This window comes from Tribolium castaneum, chromosome 8, assembly GCF_031307605.1.
Source record: "Tribolium castaneum strain GA2 chromosome 8, icTriCast1.1, whole genome shotgun sequence".
Classification (NCBI taxonomy): domain Eukaryota; kingdom Metazoa; phylum Arthropoda; class Insecta; order Coleoptera; family Tenebrionidae; genus Tribolium; species Tribolium castaneum.
The window spans coordinates 10,314,438-10,336,211 of NC_087401.1; the positions used below are offsets into that span (position 1 = coordinate 10,314,438).

At 30.5% G+C, this 21,774-nt stretch overlaps 1 protein-coding gene across 10 annotated transcripts in view; it reads left to right on the forward strand.

Moving 5' to 3' along the window:
• Positions 1–21,774, forward strand: part of Syt7 (Synaptotagmin 7) — a 278,766-nt gene that overhangs the window by 201,698 nt on the left and 55,294 nt on the right. For 6 of the 10 annotated variants that reach the window (XM_064358269.1, XM_064358268.1, XM_064358264.1 and 3 more), the window contains 2 exons: positions 19,806–19,817; positions 19,871–20,009. In XM_064358269.1, coding sequence (XP_064214339.1) covers positions 19,806–19,817; positions 19,871–20,009 — 151 coding nt within the window. Of the gene's footprint in view, positions 1–4,082; positions 4,232–19,805; positions 19,818–19,870; positions 20,010–21,774 lie in introns of all 10 variants that reach the window. The other 4 variants (XM_064358270.1, XM_064358271.1, XM_064358265.1 and 1 more) reach the window with 2 other exon arrangements.

Here is a 21,774-nt window from a genome sequence, read left to right on the forward strand (position 1 = left end):
TGTTTTTGCAGTTTTTGTTGGAATATCTTTCGGAATTTCGATGTTGACTTGTTTATGCCTTTTTTCCTAATTCAAACAATCTTGATACAATTTTATATAAAAATTCAATCTTCCAATAAAAACATACTTTTTTATCAAGATAGCTTAGCAATTTCGTTGTCTGGTATTTGTGACCTTGAATGTTTAAAAACCTTGAAATGGCATATACATGGTTTGTGTGTTGGGTATTTTGCAAAATATTGTCAAAAACAAACCGAAAATAAATGACAAAAATTATGTTAAAATTGCCTTTTTCATGTGTTTAACCACAGTTTAAGTAAAATTGTTGGAAATCTCGACATTGGATCGAAATTAATATTATTTTGTTGGTTTTTGTCGAAATAAAATTTAATTTTTGTACATGCATATGCAAGTTTGCTCGAAATTTTGCAGGAAATAAGTTAAAAATCTAATGAAATAGTTCAAAAATACTGTTTTATTTTTTTTGTCAATTAAATAAATATTATTTTGCAAAATTTCGTCAAAAATGTGTAAAATTTTGCTGAAAAGATTGATAAATTTGCTATTTTACTGTATTAATGCACATTTTTTGAAGTTAATAATATTGCTAAACGAATAAAAACCTTGTTCGAAAATGATGGTTTAACAAAAATTTTGTGTGTTTAAGCACATTTTTTAAATAAAATTGTTTGAAAAACCTCGAAATTGGCTCAAAATTGATATTATTTTGTTTGTTCTACTGGTTTTTAGTTGGTTTTTTTCGAAATAAATAAAATAAAAATCACAAAACCAAAAAAATTTGCAAAATTTTGTCAACAACGAGCTGAAAATGTATGAAATTAAGTTACAAATTATTTTAATTTTGCCTTTTTCCAATGTTTAAGCACTTTTTTAAAGAAAAAAATCAAGGTTTTTTTTTTCAAATAACATTGCTAAACGAACTTGATGCCTGAAAATGATGGTCTTGAGACCGAAAAGTCTCTTAAAAACATTAATTTTATTGTTTTTGTTCTTTTTCAAGCGTTTTTAGGCATAAACGCAATTTTTTTGCAAAATTTTGTTAAAAAGTAGCCGAAAATGTCAGAACTTAAGCCAAAAATGATGTTTAATTAGTTTTCTTGGTGTGGTTAAGCACGAAGATTTTGGAATAAAATTGTTCAAAAAATATAGGTTTTTGATCGAAATAAAAATAATAAAAATAATATTCTGTAGAAAATTATGTTGGCAAAGTCGAAGCATGTTTTGATCCCAAATTTTTAGTTTCTTGTGAGATTTTTCTTGATCAGGTTAAAAAGCATACGACAATTTTCTCGAAATTTTGTAAAAAATAAATCAAACCCTAATAAATCAGTTAAAAAATTGTGGTTTTATTTGGAATAAATCACGAAAATCTGTGGGAAATTACATTGCCTTTGATTTTTTTTGTTTTTTTTAACTAGTTTGTCGGTTAAATAAACGATTATTTTGCAAAATTTCGTCAAAAACGAACAGAAAATGTATGAAATTTTGTTAAACAAGACTTCAAATTTGTCTTTTTTAGTGTTTATACACGTTTTTGAAATAAAATTTAGGTTTTACGAAAAAACAACTTAAGTGAAAATGATGGTTTTAAAAGCTAAATTATTAGCTTTTACTTCGCTAATATTTATATTATTCTGAAATGACATTTTTGTCCTTGAAAAAGTTTGACGTAGGAAATTGTTTTTGGTTTAAGGCAGGGATGTAATTAAACTTTATGTTTTTAGCGAAGTTTCGATTTTAACTAAATCATCATCAGGCTACATTACGCCAAGTCACCAAGTCACCTTCAAGCAGCTTGATGATGATTTAATTAAAATCGAAACGTTGCTAAAAATACAATTTTAATTATATTATTCGTTGTTTTTTACGATGGTTGTTTGGTTTTTTAAGCAAAAACAATCCGAAAACTAAGAAAAAATTTGACTTTTTGATGTATTTAAGCACTGTTATGAAATCAAGTTGTATTGAAAAATTTCGAAATTAAATCGAAATTGATATAATTTTATTTTTGTTTCGCGATTTTTGTAGATTTTCAACTTTTGTCAAAAATTATGTTTTTTACGTAAAAATCAATTTTTTTAGGCTAAATTATCAGCTTTTCTTTGAAACGTTGCTAAAACAAACCTAAAAATCACTAAATTCAAACAATAATTTCATTATTTTTTGTCTTTTTTGAGCGTTTTGTTATCCAGAAATGCAATTATTCTGCAAAATATGGTTAAATACGAGCCAAAAAGGTTTTAAATTAAGGTAAAAATGATGTTAAATGTGCATTTATCATATGTTTAAGTAAGGATTTGAAGTAAAATTCTTCAAAAAATTTCGAAAAAACATACAATTTTTTTAAAATACTTATTGTTTATATAAATTTTTTTGTTGGTAATATCTTAAGACTTCTTTTTAATGTCGGAATCCTAGATTATAAACAAATTATTTTTAAACACGTTTCCGACAGCAACGTGTTTTCACTATTTTAAATTAAAACACGCTTCCCATAGCAACGTGTTTTAAATTATTGTTTTCACTATTTTAAAACACGCTTCCCTTAGCAACGAGTTCTAAATTAAAATGTTTCAACAAAAAAATGTCAATAACACTCATACGAAAACGCTTAAAGTTTTCGGGTGTCCAGGTATGCAACTCGCATACGCTCGTTGCATAACGACAGCCCTCGGACTTTAAGCTTGCGTTTTCGCACACATATTATTAATAACTATTATTATATTAAATTCGCATAAAATAGTCATTTTGTTTAAAAAAATTACAAAATTCTGTTGAAAATTGTCTGTCAGATAGAAAAAGAACTATTTATTACAATGTCTAAACACGTTTAAGAATTTAAGAAAAAGACGGTTTTAAACTAAATTCTCATTTTTTATTTGAGACGTTACTAAAACACATCGGAAAATCATCAAATTAAGACAATAATTATATTCCATTATTTTATATATATTTATTATTTATTATATATTATATATTATATATTATATATTATATATTATATATTATACAGCGTGCTCAAAAACTGGCGCACCAACTCAATGGTGTGTGGTAGGGAACTGGTTACATATAAAGGTAAAAATAGTAAAAAACTTCCATGTATTAAAGTTATTGATAAATAACGAATTTTAGATAAATGATATGTGGCAACGTTGTCTAATAGTCATGATCGCAATAGAATTTGAGCAACAATAAAAATAAATCATTTTTGAAACTGTTTCCTAGGAAATCATTTCCAGTGTTGACACATCTACACATTGTGATTTTTGGGATAAATTTTAATTTTTTTAAATTAAAAAAACTGTTAAAGTCTGAAAGTAAATTTAAAAATAATTATTTATTGTTTTGTTACGGAACGATTACCTGGTATGAAACATAAAAACATAAAAAAATAATGAAAATTAAAGAAGTTAACACAATAAGTTTGTAGCTCCAGATTTTTTAAAATATGACTTTAGGAATGTTTTCAACATTTTCCCCGTAATCTGCACTTGCTTCTCAATAACGTACCACTGAGTTGGTGCGCCAGTTTTTGAGCACCCTGTATATTATTATATATTATATATTATATATTATATATTATATATTATATATTATATATTATATATTATATATTATATATTATATATTATATATTATATATTATATATTATATATTATATATTATACATTATATATTATATATTATATATTTTACATTATTTTTATAGCGTTTTTTAGTCAGAAACTCAGTTATTTTGCAAAATTTATTTTAATCCACTATGCGAAAAGGGGCTTTAGCTTTAGCGCACAACTTCCATAGCGTTCGAAAGGGGTTATGAAAGATATTTCAACAAAAAATGTTAAAAAAAATCCAAAAGTCAGTTTTTTAGTTCTAGTGCTGATATGAGTAAACCTTTCCACATTTTTAATTTCTTTTTCGCGTCCTCGACCCCCATTCTCTTGAATTGAGATTGATGCATCCATTAGGGAGATCCACCCCCGTTGTAATTGGAGTGGAGCGCGCTTTTAAAAGGCCTTAGGCGAGTCCATACGTTTCTCATTGTACTACTCACATACAGTTATGGAAGTCCTCTAGGAGGCGATGACGTCCTTTTTCCGGCTTTGCTCCAAGAAAGTTACGTTGTGAACAATCATGTGTGACAATGTGGGCGGCTTTCTCAAGGTCGATCGAGATACTCGTCGCCTTCTTCGAGTATTATTCCGCAAGGTAGGGGCGCAAGGAGGAAATGTATCGTCAGAGTTTGAGAGCAATTAAAACTTTTTTAGAGTGGGGAATTAGGAAGGGTTTAACGTTAAGTGGGATGGAAATTATTCCAAAACTTGGGAAAATAAAAATAAAAAATGAGCCGGGCCTCAGCTGATCTATTTATTTTTACATAATTTATTTGTGAAATTGTGTCTTAATTAATAATAATAATAATAATAATAATAATAATGTTTATTAATGTTTAAAGACTACACTGGTCATAACACAAGTCAATAAGAGGGCTTACAAAGAACATAAATGACATAAAATACAATCATCATACATAATATATATATACAAAGTTAATACATAACATCACATTTAAAATCATTAAAATACTCATCATATGAGTAAAAAGCTTTTTTACAGAGGTATCTTTTTATAACCTTTTGAAATTTATTTGTCTTTAGCTTAGCAATATCATCAGGCAACGCATTAAAAAATTTTATTCCTAGGTTTCCGGTGCCGTTTTCGGAGCTTTTTAAGCGAATACTGTGTAGGCAAATTTTCGTGTACTATATTCGTGAATGTTACTATGTGATTTAAAATTCTCTATGTTAGATTTAATATAATGTAAACACTGATAAATATACTTACAAGGAACAGTAAGTATATTAAAATTCCTGAAAACATATTTGCAGTCTTCTCTATATTTTAGACCTCCTACTATACGGATAGCTCGACGTTGTAATCTGAAAATTGTAGAAATGGAAGCAGAATGACCCCATACTAATAGTCCATAACTGATGTGACACTGGCATAATGAATAAAATGCAGTTTTTAGAGTTTCAGGAGGAATTTGATCTTTTAAATTGCGAAGTGCAAAAATACCACTACAAAGTAATTTTGCAACCTTTTCTGAATGTGTATTAAACCTCAATGAGGAGTCAAGAAAGATTCCTAAAAATTTTGTAGATCCTTCCACAAAATCTATTTTTTTCTTTAATGAAAAAACCAATGTATTTGTTTTATTTTTGTTTAATGTTAATTTATTGGATTCGAACCAAGACAAAGCCTTTGACTGTGCATCATCTACGATTTTTAACGCTGTAGACAGATTTTCGCTTTTTTCCATTAGAGTTGTATCATCTGCAAAATGTATACTTTTATTTTCCATGTATGAAAAAAAATCATTTATATAAATAATAAAAAGAAGTGGCCCAAGTACAGAGCCTTGGGGCACTCCTAATTCAACACGATTTTTGCCTGAGTCAATTCCTTTGTGTCTTACAAGCTGTGATCTGTTGCTTAAAAATGATGCTATCATTTTACAACTACTAGGTAGCAAGTTATAAAAATATAATTTTCGTAATAAAATGTGGTGATGAACGCAGTCAAAAGCCTTGGAGAGGTCAAGAAAAGTTCCTATACCATAGCTTCCTTCTTCCAAACAATCTGTCATATATTTTACAAATTTGGTAACTGCACTAATTGTATTTCGGCCCTGTCTAAATCCAAATTGACTGTCTGTGAATAGATTATTGACTTCAAAATGATGAACTAATTGCAAGTATAAAACTTTTTCAAGTACTTTGGAAAAAATTGGAAGTAAAGATATTGGTCTATAGTTATTAACAACGTTAACGTCCCCTTGTTTCAAGAGTGGTATTACCACAGCTATTTTTAGACAGTCTGGAAAAATAGAAGTAGTAATACAAAAATTAATTAAACGAGTTAAAGGAGACACTATAAGATCTTTAATATACTTAATAATACGAGTGTTTAAGTTATATATATCCATAGAGTTACTAGATTTCATGTTATTTATAATATCGCGAACTGTAGCGCAGGAAACCTCAGAGAATGCAAAATTTACTCTAGAATCTAAATCTGAACAATGAAACATCATTATATTTATAGGATCTATTGCTTTATCTGGTAGTCCCTTTGCCAGTTCTGAAGCAATAGAAGAAAAAAAGTCGTTAAAAGCGTCGCTACTAATGTTGCTGTCTTTACTATTCTCGTCAACATGTTTCCTTGACGCACAAGAATTATTTATAATATTCCAAGCTGCTTTGGATTTATTACTAGATTTATCAATATATTTTTTAGAATAGAATATCCGTTTTAATTTAATTTGTTCTCTATATACTTTACGAAGCTTATTCCTTGCCTCCCTGGAAATATTTGACTGATCAATTTTATGTATGTCATCTAAAATCCGTAATTTATTTTTTAAAAGTAGTAAATCTTTGTCAAACCAATTCACAACCATACAGTTTTTAGATTTATATTTCACCTTAATTTCCGGGAAGGCACGATCACACTTCTCACTTATAACATCAATAAATTTTTCAAACTTACAATTTATATCTAAAGAAGCGTCATGAATAAAATCCCAGTCAGCAAATTCCAGCAATGAGAATAATATTCCTTTACCATTATCCGTTATTGGTCTAATTTTTTCTACAGTGTTACAGTTATTCAACGAACTGGGTAAACTAGCTTTTAGGACAATACCTAAGTGATCTGACAACAAAGTATTTGTGGATTCTGCATGACAAGTAGTAATATTTAAATTAGTAAATACATTATCAATACAATTAGAACCTCTAGTTGGAAATTCGACGAGAGGCTCTAAACCATATTCATAGAATAAATTACATAAGTGGGTTTTTTGAGAACAATCACTATTAAAAAGAATATTAAAATCACCGGATAAAATTACATAATTATTTAAAAAGTTAATGTTATCCAACATTTCGTCCATTATTTCTATAAACATATTAAAATCACCAGAAGGAGGCCTATAAATGTTAATAAAAATGATACTCAACGATTTTGCTTCAAGTGCTGATATTTCGCAATGATGTTCGACAGACAAAGCTACCAAATTGGAGAGTTCCAAAGTCGTGAAATTTTTTCTGGTCAGGAGCATTGAGCCACCGTGTGAACTGGTTTTTCTACTGAAAGTAGATTTTATAGAAAAGTTACTGAATTTTAGCCTCACCACTTCTTCTTCTTTTAACCAATGCTCACAGACTGCTACTATGGAGTACATCTCATCTTCAATCAACGGTTCAAATTCGGATATCTTCGATCGCAGAGATTGAGCATTTATGACCAACATCTTCAAGTCTTCCCGCCTAGGAACTATGAAGTTTTCCTTGCATGTTGCTTCTTCTGAAAAAACTCTCGAATATGGACACCACTAGGCCACAGGGATGGATCCAAAACATTCGTTTTGTTTGTCGAATAAACGGAAACCTTGAATGAAGAATATTCTTCCGGATGTTTGGAAGGCAGAGCTTCTCATTGGATTTCGGGAAAATCTGCTTTCGATGTCATTTATTTCTGTGTCAGGATGCAGTCTATACACATGCAGATGATGCATTTTTGGAGCCGATCGGAGTTGTCCGTTTTGTTGCTGCTCACCAACAATTGTCAATTTTCTCCTTGGTTTTCTAACGACCGAAGTCCATTCTTGGCTGCTTTCCTTGTCCCCCGTCACCGCAGTCACCAAAGCCTTCTTCTGTAACTTTTCTTCAGGCAATTTTCCTTTGGTTACCTTGGGGTTAACGTTTTCGGTAACCAAATGTCCTTTGTTCACCACTGTCGCAAAAGTTTCAGCGTCATCACCAAGTGTAGACTTGGTTGCTCTATGTTTATTTTGAGCATTTCTTTTGGGTTTATCCATGGGCACCTTGTTATTATTTACCGGCTCAGCTGATGTCGATGCCGTAGCCATCACTGCTTCTATCGCTGTTTCTTTCTCTTTATTATCATGGTTGCTGACATTGGAAGATGGGTTTTTTAGCCATTCAATGTGTTCGTTCAATAAATTGATTTTACCGTGCAATTCTTTGATTAGGGCATTCTTTTGTTTAATTACGAAGTGAAAGATGCGAATGTCAATGGCTTTATAATAAGCCTTTATTTACTACAGGAAGCCCATTTACAGTAAATATATACAAAAACTTAGAACTACACTAATACTATACTAATGATAAAGACGAAACAATCTTCCGCCACGAATCATAGTTGATATCACCGTCTTTACATACATTATTAAATAGGGTAGTCATTAATACGATAGGAGAGTTATCAGCTACATTGGTCCTTCTCGCTATAGGATAAAATGTCATGGCTTGTCTGGAGTTTAAACGTGGAACAGCAAAATTTAACATATTTAATAGCCAAGAACAGTCGATGTTATTATTAATTAAATTATACAGAAATTTAATTATAATACAAATACGGCGAAACTGTAAAGATTGGAGACCGAATCTATTCAAAAGCAAGTTCTGGTCATAGCCCCTTATAGGATAATTTCCATCTATTATAAAAACTAGGAATTTTAGGAATCGTCGCTGTATGTTTTCGAGTTGATCTACCTATCGGACAAAAGTAAGGCAACATTTTGAAAAATATAGAAATTAATGTCTCTCTAATGTAAACAAATTATGATCGGGCAAACTATGGTATTATTAAAAGAATCAAAGGAAGCTACTGTCTTTAATGTCAAGTAATTATTTATTAAGGTTGAAAAAAACCGCTTTGTTGACTTGTAGTGTAAAAAAGGATTATTTTAAGACGACAAAAGTAAGGCAACATTTAGATTTTTTTCAAAAAATGTTGTTATAATGAAAAATTTGTTAGGCCAATAGTAACAGTTCGTCTTGTGCAACAAGAGCCATGCCAACGGGTACACCAATTGGTAAAGAGTTGAAAGAAAGAGTGATAGATGCTTTCTTAAACAATGAAAAACAAGCGGATATTGCAAGAAGATTTCAACTGCCTAGATACAGCGTGTCTAAAATAATTATTCGCTACAACGAAAGAGGACATTTAAACAATAATCCAAAATCGGGAAGACCACGAAAAACCACTATAAACATGGACAGACGCATTAAAAGAATTTCGGAAAACGATCCATGGAAATCTGCATCTAAAATTATAGCGGAAATACCGGAAGTAGGAGTTAGTACACGAACAATTCAAAGAAGACTGGTTGCAGCAAAGCTTTTTAGTAGACGTCCTGCTAAAAAACCTTTGATTTCCGAAAGAAATAGACGCGCCAGACTTCAATTTGCAAGAGAATATTTGAATTGGACAGTGCAAGATTGGAGGAAAGTTCTGTTTAGTGACGAAACTCGATACAAATTATTTAATTCGGATGGAATGAAACGTGTGAGACGGCCAATCAATACACGATTCAACCCCAAGTATGTTACACCCACTGTTAAACATGGTCATGGTAGCGTTTTTCTGTGGGGGTGTTTTTCGTGGAATGGTGTGGGTCCGTTGAGCTTTATTGAGGGTAATATGGATCGGTTCATCTATAGGGACATACTCCAAGATGTATGCAGAATGGGAAATGCCTCTTCGTTTTATCTTTCAGCAAGATAACGACCCCAAACACACTTCTGCATTGGTCAGTGAGTGGTTCCAAAATAATAATATTCATGTTTTGCAATGGCCTGCCCAATCACCAGACCTCAACCCAATTGAGAACTTATGGGAAGAGGTAGAGCGACGAATCCGGATACAAAGATTTCCCAACAAGCAATCTTTGATAGATAAAATCAAGGAAGTGTGGTCAAATCTGGATGGCAATGTTATTCAAAAATTAATTTCTTCAATGCCCAGACGGTGCCAAAAAATTATACTTAATAACGGCTATGCCATAAATTATTGAATTTTTCGTTCTATTTATTTAAATTTTAGTGTTGGGTAGTGTTATGTAAATGTTGAATCAAATAAAATTTGAGTTGAAAATATTTTCTGACAATGTTGCCTTACTTTTGTCGCATTAATATGGGGCATTTTTATATTTCAAGCTAGTAGTATGTCATAATAATTACCCACAGGCTATCCATTTTCAACACGAATAAGAATATCTTTAAACATTTATTATAAAATTAAATTGAAAGTAAATACCAACTCTTAAAATTTAAAATACCAATATTTGTATATTTTTCAACATGTTGCCTTACTTTTGTCCGATAGTGTATATGGATTTTATAAATCGGGTGCCAAATAAGTGCGCCGTATTCCAGTTTGCTTCTAACTAACGAGAAGAATAGGGTCTTCATAACTGATAAGTTCTTAAAATCTCGACAATTTCTATAGATGAATCCATATGACTTAATCGCTCTAGCCGTAACATCCCTAATATGCTCACTGAATGCGAGTTCAGTATCGAAAATAACTCCCAAATCTTTAATAATAAAGGTACGATGCAGTGTTACGGACGAAATATCATATACAAATTCAAGGAATTCGCGCTTTTTAGTGTAAGACATAACGTTACATTTGGATGGGTTTAGATAAAGGCGATTTTCATTACACCATTTCACTACTGCGTTAATATTGTTCTGTAAAGTGAGGCAGTCTTCTATAGATTTTATTTCTGTGTAAATTTTAAGATCATCGGCAAAGAGAAGTTTAGCGCATGTTGATAAAGAATCACATATATCATTAATGAAAAGCAAAAATAATAAGGGTCCAAGATTGGAACCTTGCGGCACACCCGAATTTGCAACGTAACTATCCGAAATGTAGTTACGATATTTAACCCTTTGCTCTTGATTAGCAAGATAAGATTTTATTAGGGATAGCAAAGAACCGGAGAAACCATACTGATCAAGTTTTAACAATAACAGATGATGATCAATTTGATCAAATGCTTTTTTGAAGTCCATATAAATGACATCAACCTGATCAGTGGCTAACTCGCTAATTGCGTCCAAAAATTCATGGTCTTCGTCATCACCATTGACTTCGTTATCACATAAAACATTGTCACAACACGACACAGTTGCTTCGTCAATAACTGTTATCCCCTTATACAACTGGGCACAACTAGTGTGGTGTGGTAATTAATAACAATGTAAAATTCCTCGCAAAATTCAATGAAAATTCCGCTAATTTTTATTTGGAAAATCCACGCTCCAAGTCATTAGAGTAAATATTTGAACAAAGCGTCCGAAAACAATGCACGAAACCACCCTTCTCAGATACGCTTCGAATCGTAATCGTGCCTACATGGGGGAAATGTAGCTCATATCTTAACAATCCATGACGTGACAGTTAATTTCTCGCCGGAAAATCGGCGAAAAATATTCACCTGAAAAATGCAACCGATGGCGACGCCAAGTCGGATAATAAAAGCGGAAACCGGAAAGAAGTTGTTCCGGCGCCACCTGAGTTTTCCACCGTTGATTTGTGGATGTTTTTGAGAATTTCGGGATAATTTGTTTGTTGTGTGGTGGCAACAGACGTAATCCCCGAGGAATGAATTATGAAGGGGTGCTAGTGAAACGGGGCGTAAATTTCATAGAAAAATGGAAATTTTTTATTCAATGCAAATACAATCTGTCCCAGCGAGGTGATAATGAATATTGAATTTTATTGGATAATAATTATTTTTTTACAAAGCTAATATGCATCACCTTAATATAATTTCCGAAATGAGCTACAATACAGACTTAGGGCTGGTTTATAGAAAGCTTAATTAAAATTAATTGCGATGTTAAAAATTAACACAAACAGATCAATCACATTTGATTTTTTGCCGAAAACACGTTCTTCTTAATAACCATTACACAAAAACTGAGAATCCTAGAAAGTAGGATTTTCACTTAAATGAGTAGTTTTTGAGTTATCGATTAAACCAAACTAAGTTTTTTCAAAATTTATTCAACAATTTTTATCTAAAATTTTTGCAAAAAAATTGTTCAAACTTAACTATCTGACGTAAAATTGTCCAAGGATTCCGAATATGTAGTTATTTTCTGCCCAGGTTAGGCAGTTTTTGAGATATCCATTAAAGTTTTACAAGTTTATCTAAATTAAATTTTTCCGATTTTATGTAACTTTTTTTTCCAAGGAAATAAGCTAAGAAAGTGTCTAGATTTTACATTTCTAACACTAATTTGTCCAAGAATTGTGACTCTGTAATTGCTTTTTTTCCAAATTTAGTAGTTTTTGAGATATCGTTTAAAGTTTGACAACTGTTTTCCAACCAATTTTGTTCAAATTTATTCAACAATTATTTTCATATTTTTTTCGCAATTAAATTGTTTAAGGATTTTTAATTTGTGACTGTTTTTGCATAGGATGAATAGTTTTTGAAATATCGTCTAATTTTGTCCAATTTTATACATTTTTATTTTTATTTAATTTTTTTTACTTGAGAAGAAAGTAATCGTCCAAATTTAACATTGTCTAACGTATTGTCCAGGGATTAAGATTTTGTAATTGCTTTTTTCTAAGTTAAGCATTTTTTGAGATATTAATCAAAGTTTCACCAGTTTATTCAAACTAATTTTGTCCAAATTTATCAAATTTTTGTAATTTTTTTTTTTAGAAAATATTGAGCAAAAAATTTTACAATTGAGATTTTCTAACTTAAAATTGTCAAAGATTGAGAATTTTTTGATGGTTTTTGTCTATGATAAATAATTTTTGAGTTATCGTGTCGATCAAGCAGTTTGACGGGTTTATTGAATTCAATTTTGGTCCAATTTTCTATTTTTTTTTTTTTTTCAAAAAAGTAGTCTAAGAAATCGACTAAGTTAAGCTTCTATCTAACGTGAGATTGCCCAAGGATTGAGACTTTGTAATTGTTTTTTGTCTAGGTTAAGTAATTTTTTGAGATATTGCAACTTTCACCACTTTAAAGAGGAAAGTTAAACGAAACAGCCATTTTTTCTGTTTTTCTTCTTGAAGATATTAAATTGTCTTTCTACAAACAGAATAGTATTAAGTGTCTAAAGTTAATAAATAAAAAGAAATTTTATAATAATTAAAAAAAAAATAAACAAAAATTTAAATAAAAAGACTTTAAATCTTAATATTTTAACATCAATTAACATCAGTTTTGAGAATCAACTTTTTTTCATTCATTCAGATTGTAATTAAAAAGTGATTTGAAATTTTTAAACTGCTACTTTAAGTCAATTTTGGGTGGCTAGATTTGTCCATATTTACAAAAAATCAGAATAGGCAAAGGAATCGGTGTTTTATTCTTGGGAAACAGTTGTTAACTGTTAAGCATTTGAAGTTTTCTGGTTTTCTTGTCAGATTTGTGTTTCTCTTAGCGTTTTATGTTAGTAAAAGTTAAGCCTCTACCAATCCGCTTTATAGTTTAACCGCAATCACCAAAAAGTCGATAAAAAATAATTGACATACTACTTTTATTTGTGGTTTGCTTCAAGACGATCAGAAAAACATAAATTTTTCGGCTTTTTTGACAAAAACACAATTTCTGTTTAAATAATACTTTTTATTTTATATCTTTTAAATTTTAAAATATGTATTTAAATTATTATTATTAAATTTTAGACTTTCTGCAACAATTTACATTGTAAAAATGTCTTGACTTTTTGACGAAATAACTTTGTATTTTTTATAAAATGCTCGAAAACTTCTAACCCATACGGAATTTTCCGGGATTTTTGTCAGATTTATTGTGTTTCTAGTTATTTTTGGCTTATGTTTTGGTACTTTTGCAATCATCTTGTAAAATTATTAAATTATTAGAAAATTAAAAACTAAATTTAAACTTTGGCACGATTTTTTTTAGCTTTGGCTAAACTTTGTCCATAATAAAGACTATTTTTTAGTCAACTATAGGAAATTATGTTTCTTTTTACATAACAGCCAATATAACTTTTAACCATCTCTTAATTTTTCGATTTCTTTGTCGGATTTGTAGATATTATTTGTATTTGTAGTGCCTTATGTATACTAATGTGTCAAAAAAAACAAAAATAGACAGAAATTACATTCGTATAAGTTTATTTGATTTTGGTTTCATGTTTTTTTACAAAATCACATTTTTTATGTAATATTATATTTTTTTATAACAGTATGTTAAAATTTTTGACAATATATTTAGTATTTCGAATTTGGTATTTTTTGAATTAACTTTTATCATGTAGTTGTACTGAAAAAAATAATAACTGATTTGCAATTTTTAGATGATTTTATTGTAGCAACGTTTTCTTTGTACACCATTAAATTTTTATGTTCATTACCCTAAACCGAGGACCCTTCAAGCTCAGGCAAGCTTATTGTGTGATTAATATTCTTAATATTTTCGGCTCACTCTTGTCAAAACATTTTTTTGTGACGGTTGCTTATCTTAAACACCATTACCTGTTGTAAAACATTATGGTGTACAAAGAAAACTTTGCCACAATACATAAAATGTAGGAATCTGATTTCGAGTAGATATAGTATTGTCCGGATTTACCAAAAGCAGTAAATAAGCAAAGAAATCGGTATTTTTTATAAAACAGTTTTAAGTTGGCCGAAGTTTTCCGGTTATCTTGTCAGATTTATGCTCTTTGTAAAGTTTTATGTAAGTAAAGGTTAAGTCCACTTATTGGATTTGTAAAATCGAACAAGAAATTCGGAATCTTCCTTTTGTTAACAAAATCACGTTTTTTGCATTTCTCAATCCACTGTTATCGATTAGCTGAAAACTGTTAGTCTTGGAAAAAAACTGGTTTAAAATTCTCAGGGCGATTTCGGGTTACTAAAGTGAAAAACTTGGTTTTGCTGTCAGTTTACTGAACTGTTTTAAATAAAAAAAAGTAATTTTTCAGTTATTACAAATTTTCGTTCTGCCAAAGTCTGATTAAAATTTTTGAAAATTTTCAATGAAGCTAAAAAATAAACGTTTTTAAATTCGTAATCTTCACAATTCTCAAAAAATTTTCAAAATTAGCTTAAATAAATCGGCGTATAAGTGAAATATTGGTGTCGGAGGCAAAGAAATTAAAGCGGATTTGCTTAAGATATGATCGATTCCGTGCGCTCGCAGTGCCCGGACTCCCACAAAGCGATTTTATAGTCATCCCCGGATTTCGCCCGGAATCGGCCATCAACCAATATTGGCCAATAACTCGAAACTACTTGTTGTAGAGTAGCGTAATTTAGAGGAACGTGTTTGTCGTGATAATTCACAACTCTAATTTCGAGGAGTGTTTAAAACTAGAAACTTTTCCAAAATCCCAAACTCATCACCCTAAAATCCCCCAATAATTAATAACCGTGTCGATTACACCACGACTCCGCCATCCCTGTTACAATTTGTATTAGCACACAGAGTGGGGACAATAACTATCGATCCTTTTGAGCAACCGTTGCAATAAAACGGGGGCCTAAACAAGACCGAATCATTTCCATTAAAATCGCTCTGCACCTTCAAGGGGCGAGTTTTTAATTTTCTCTGTCCGGTCCGTTCGACACGCTTTTCACAGAACAATTAAAACGAGCGCAAGTTCTTCCAATATACAAAAAAGGTGGCCCAACATTAATATCAAATTGTAGGCCAATAAGTCTGCTGTCATCGTTTTCTAAAATTTTTTAAACTGTTATATCTTCCAGAATTACTAAGTTTTCAGCTACTGAATTCATCCCAACACGGGTACATTAAAGGGAAATCTGTTGACTCAGCTATATTTAGCTTCACTAATGCTCTGTTAGATAAATTAGAAGAAAAAAAGGTGGTTCTTGGAATTTTCTTAGATTTCTCCAAAGCCTTCGATTGCCGAGATCATAACATCCTAATAAGTAAATTAAAGAAATATGGCATAAAAGGAATTATGTTAAAGTTGAATCCGGGTTTTAACGATCAGACATTACTTTTCGTGTTTTTCTCTCTCTGGACTTTATTTCTCTGACAAACAAAATTCGCTCGTAAATCGGTAGTAAGGCAAACAAACGAGTATACAGGGTGATTCTTTTAGGGCCTACATTTGAAACTTTCCAACTTCTAATTTAGCTAGAGCTTTAAAATTTTGTATACGATTCAAGTCGACCATTCTAACTTATTTTTAAAATGGCTCAAAAAATTGGCGCCAAGTTTGAAATTTTAAATAGTACCCACACATTTTTATTGCATATTTGAATTCACCTTCCCAAGATGAGTAAAATTTATCCAAATCGTTGGTACTTATCTGTTATAGTTTTTGACATATGTCAATTTTTTTGTTAAAATTTTCATTTGCAAGGGTTTATCTAAAATATCACAGCCTTTGAACTCTTTGCGATAAGTGAATAATTTTTTTGCGTTCGATAACCGAAGGTTTCAGAAGTTTTTTAAAATTTTCAAAATTGTCAATCGTCAAAATTCATGGCTAGTATGATTTTTTCAATATGGTTTTCAAAAAACCGCTATAACTCAGTTTTTTCAAATGAAACGACCCTATTTTCCTAACGACAATCGAAAGAATATCGATATTTATGGTGACTTTTATAATACGTCCTATACCTGTCCCTTACAGTTTTTGAAAAAAATCACAAAAAACGGATTTTACTTCGTAATTTTCATAGTTAATCAATTAGACCTTGCAAAATGGTCAACAATTGTCAAACTACAATATTTTATTTAGTTTTTAGCTGATTTATTATCAAATAAGCAAAAGAACAATAATATTTAATTATGATTTATTGTAATTAAGTGAATTATGTAAAGTAACTCAGTCTGGCATCGAATTTTGAACTTCTTGAATAAAAATAGTGAACAAATCGAACATTTTTTTTAGTTTTTAGTTTACTTGATTAAAAATGAAAATAATGAGCCAAAGTCAGTTTTTTGTGATTATTTCAAAAACTGTAAGAGATAGATAGAAAAGATTTTAATATAAGTTTGCATAAAAATTGATGTTCTTTTGATTGCCATTGAAAAAACCAGGTCATTCTATTTAAAAAACTGTTTTAATAATTTTTTAATCATCATTTTTCAAAAAATCATAGTAGCCTTGCAATTTGACAGTTGACAGTTCTAAATATTTCAGAAGACTCTTTGAGTCTTTGGTTATCAAATGCAAACAGAATTATTTGTCTATTGTAAACAATTCACAAGCTGTGATATTTTAAATAAACCTCTGCGAATAAAAATTTGTATAAAAAAATTGTTATACGTCAAAAACTATGACAGATAAGTACTATCAACTAGAATACATTTTACCCAGTTTCAAGAGGCGAATTCATCCCAATACGGATATATTAAAGGGAAATCTGTTGACTCAGCTATATTTAGCTTCACTAATGCTCTGTTAGATAAATTAGAAGAAGAAAAGGTGGTTCTTGGAATTTTCTTAGATTTCTCCAAAGCCTTCGATTGCCTAGACCGTAACATCCTAATAAGTAAATTAAATAAATACAGCATAAAAGGAATTATGTTAAAGTTGATCACATCTTATCTTAATAATAGGTATCAGCAGGTCACAATAACAAAAAACAGTACTATATATACATCAAATAAACTTCTAATTAAACAAGGTGTACCTCAAGGTAGTATACTAGGGCCTTTATTTTTCGTAATTTATATAAACGACCTATTAAACATTTTAACAGCTTCAGACAACAGTAGTGCAGTTAACTTTGCTGATGACACAAACATATTAATTTGGGGTGAAAATATGACAGATACAATGAAAAAAGCAAAGATATGCATAAATAAGGTAATAAACTGGACTAAAGAAAATAAATTAGTGTTAAATTTTGAAAAAACCTACGGCATTCATTTTGCAATATGTAATCACAAGAATACAGAGAAACCGAATAAAATTGTAATATCATCTAAAGAAATTGAATTAATAGAGAAAAGTAATTTTCTGGGAATATGCATTGACCATAAGTTAAGCTGGACTAATCATATAGATAATTTATTAAAAAAATTAAACTCAGTACATTTTACAATACGTGTTTTAAAAAAATACATTAACATTGAACAACTAAGAATAGTATACTTCGCAAATTTTCAATCATTACTAAGCTACGGTATAATATTTTGGGGGCAAAGTGGAAAGATATCAAAAGTATTTGTTGTTAAAAAACAAGTCATGAGAACTATGTTTAACTTAAAATATAATGAAACTTGTAGGAACATCTTTAAAAGCAATAACTTTTTGACAGTAACTGGTTTATACGTATATAGATTACTTTTATTTTTCTTTAAACAGAATCTACTATTTAATGTCACTAACGACCATAAGTACAACACTCGCAAAGTAGACTTAAGAGTATCGAAGACACAAACTTACGCTGACGGAAAAAATAGTTATTATGCAGGAATAAAACTATACAATAGTTTACCTGTGCATCTACGCACACCTTGTAATTTAAATTTATTTAAAAAGAAAATATTTTACTACATTTTGAATCAAGTTTTACATTCAGGCACTTTTCACCTCTTTCTAATTTATCTAGAATTTTAAAAAAAATCGTATGTGATTTTATTGTATAGAAGAACGATTTGACCAATTTTTAAGATGATTACTTGTATGGTGTGTTTTTTCACTTTCGCTTAGTTAACTATAGTCTAATGTTAACGATCTTTGGTCCATAGGTGTATTTTGAGGTAGTGCATCGAAGTGCCTAATTATATTTTTGAGAAAATGTGTCGTTTAATTTTTAATTTCTATTTTGATATTGGGGCAGTTTTTTTCCCATGAATTTTGGTAAAATTGTAAATCACTTCCACAAAAGGTTTCCATCAGGGTGGTGGTTTTCAAAAATTTGTTACATTTGTCGTAAAATTGGCACGCGATCATTGTTGGGTCTGAAGGTTGAGGCAGCTGGTAAGAATTTTTCAGGCCCGGATTACCATTTATTTTATCTGTTTACTGCAAATGGAATGCTAATTTTTAAATCTTACGGCAAGGGTTCATGCGAATTGTAAACGAAGAATTTGTTTGTGCTTAGACCAAAATAGTCATCAATTTAAACTTCTGATGTAATTTTTTAATAAAAACATTTTTAACACGTTAGTGTGCTTATTCCAGTCCTGGCTTTAAAACCGCCCGATGGGACCGTGCCGCTAGTTGTAAAATTTTTGCAGTCATTACTGTTATTGGGGTAGGTAGTAGATCCTTTTGTAGCAAAGATTTATTACTACTCAATCTTGTCCCTCATAAATTATACTGAAATTTCTGATGAATAATATCAAAATGGCTTTTAATCCAATTCTAACGATTATTTTCAAGTCAAATTTTTGCAGAATAATTTTATTTCGTATTTCCGATCCAGCGATGTAAAAAACAGCTAATGTGATTTTTTGGTCAAATGGTTTTTTTCGTTTTTATTGGACAAATGAATCAACAGAAAAAAATATTTTTTTTCCTAGCGAGATTGGATATCAGTGCCGTGGAATATACTTATTTCATATTTTTTTTCTCTCTTCTAAGAACTGTAAAGTGCCTGAGTGTAAAACTTGACGAACCTGGTACTTTAAATGAATTCTATAATAGACAGGTTTTTTGACTTATGTCTTAAAATTATTTTTATGTTATTGTTATTTCTGTGTATAATACTGACGTTTTTCGTATCAATTTTGTTACTACATTTGTATAAATTGATAGAAATTAAATTATTATTATTATTTGTACGAATCATCGCTCAAACGCAATTAAAACCCTGTCTTGAGCGCTTAAATTTTCCTTTGTTTTTCAAAAATCGTTACGGTTCGCCTTTTTCGTGTTGACTTTGCCTAATTAAGCCTGCCTGTGACAGTTTTTTGGAGCGAGTGTTTTATTAATTGTGCTCTTCTTTTCCATGTCTTTTCTGGACGGAACAGAGCGCAGTTAGAGTGAGTATGAAAGTGTATGATTTTTGGGTTTGTGTCAAAACGAGTGATTACAGGACGACAGGAAGTCCACAGGCGAAGTCGCCGGCTGGGAGCAGCGCAGGAGCACTGCCCTCAGAAGCTCGTACGCCCACGGCTCCCGCCAACAAGGCCCTTCAAAATGTCAAAGGGGACCATCCATCGGTAAGCCAGGATGTAAGCATGATCAATGTTTTATTAACCTTCTCACATACACATCGCAGCCAACGACTGGGAAATAAAAAATTGATATTTGAGAGGGAGGGAGACGCACGCTCTCGTAAACCTGTCCTACCTATCTCTACTTTTTCTCAGTATACGTACAGGGTGGTTTTTTAAACGAGTCATCTTGGGTACGTCTGAAAATAAAGGAGCGATTTGGAAATTCCAGCTCAATTTTTATTGGGGGACACTTTTGAGATTTGTACCCTTTTCAAAATTTTAAATGGCACGATTAAAATTTATTTTTTATTAAAATGATGCACTTTTCTGAGCATTTAATTAGGGGAAAGTAGCCTATGTTGTACCGGTGCTTAAGGCTCTAGACCCTCTGGGAGCTGGCGCATACGTTTTACGTGTAAACTGTTTTCACTGTTTTTAGCCGCAAATTTAGACTTGAAGAGTTTCTTGACATTTGCAGTGTTTCTTTATAAGTAAATGTAGGTCGAAGAGTCATTTTTGATTGAAATAAATGCCTAGATATTTTTTTATTAAATAAAATGTCTGTTAATGAAGTTGATACGAATTTTTGATAACGGTCATTGTATTGAGAATTTAAAAAAAACATTTTATAGGAAATTTAAAAATACAGACTTGAGATATTTTAGATTTTGTTAACTGTTCTTAATTGTTAGATATAAAGCAAAAATTAAATTGTAAGTAGGCAACTTTTAATGCATCCTTCTTCGAATGCGTAGCTAGCTGGAAGAAGATTTATGACGGGTTTAGGACGCACCGCTGGAGGTAACCACCATTGGGGTGACCCACAAGATAATAATTTTATTGCATTTGTTCAAGACAGAGAAATGTATCGGCACAAATAGGAATTTTAGCGATTTCTCTAATAGTGGTATAAAATTAAAGCACATGATTTCGGAATTAATTTTTTTAACAAAATAATTAGGTACCTATAGATTTGCATTACGTTTTTTTTGTAGACACTGCTATCAACGTATCTTATGAGATTTTGAAATACGAGTAATCACGCTCGCTATTTTTTTGAATACTTTTAACAATAAAATTATTCCTGTTTTAAAAAAAATATAAAAAAAGATGATTAAAACTTTGGGTGTACTTAGCTTCGTTCTGCATAGGTTTTGTGATAGAACTACTGAGCTCTCTCACCACGACAATGTGTCAACCCACTGAGGAAGTTTTTTTTTACTTTTATTGTTCAAATTAAAAATTATAATTATTATTATTAAAATGCTTATCATCATATTATGTATTTATGTAAAAATCTCTAAAACTAAACTTGAAATATTATTTACAAATCCTTTTTTATTATGCTATGTCTTGAATCAATTATTTCTGGTAACATGGCATTCATATAAAAATTTTCAAGACAATCTATCATTCTTCCGTTCCAATATTTACTATCGTCTTTCTCAATAATACAATATTTTAAATCTGTAGAGGTGTACACTATAAAATAACAAGTTTGGCGATTAGTAATGTGGAGCTGACCTTGTACTTGATACATGTAATTACCTTTTTCTTTTAAAACTATTTTACTATCATCTTGAGAATCTATTTCTAAGTATTTAATCAATTTTTGTTCTATGGCAGTTTTAATATTTGTGTTTCTTACGCTAAATGGACATTTAATTTCAACAATAGCATTTGAACCCACTAACCCATCTGGTGTTGCACCTAAAAAATTTTTTTCTTTATCAACAAAAAAGCCGCATGAATCTACCTTTATACCTGTGATCTGTTCAAA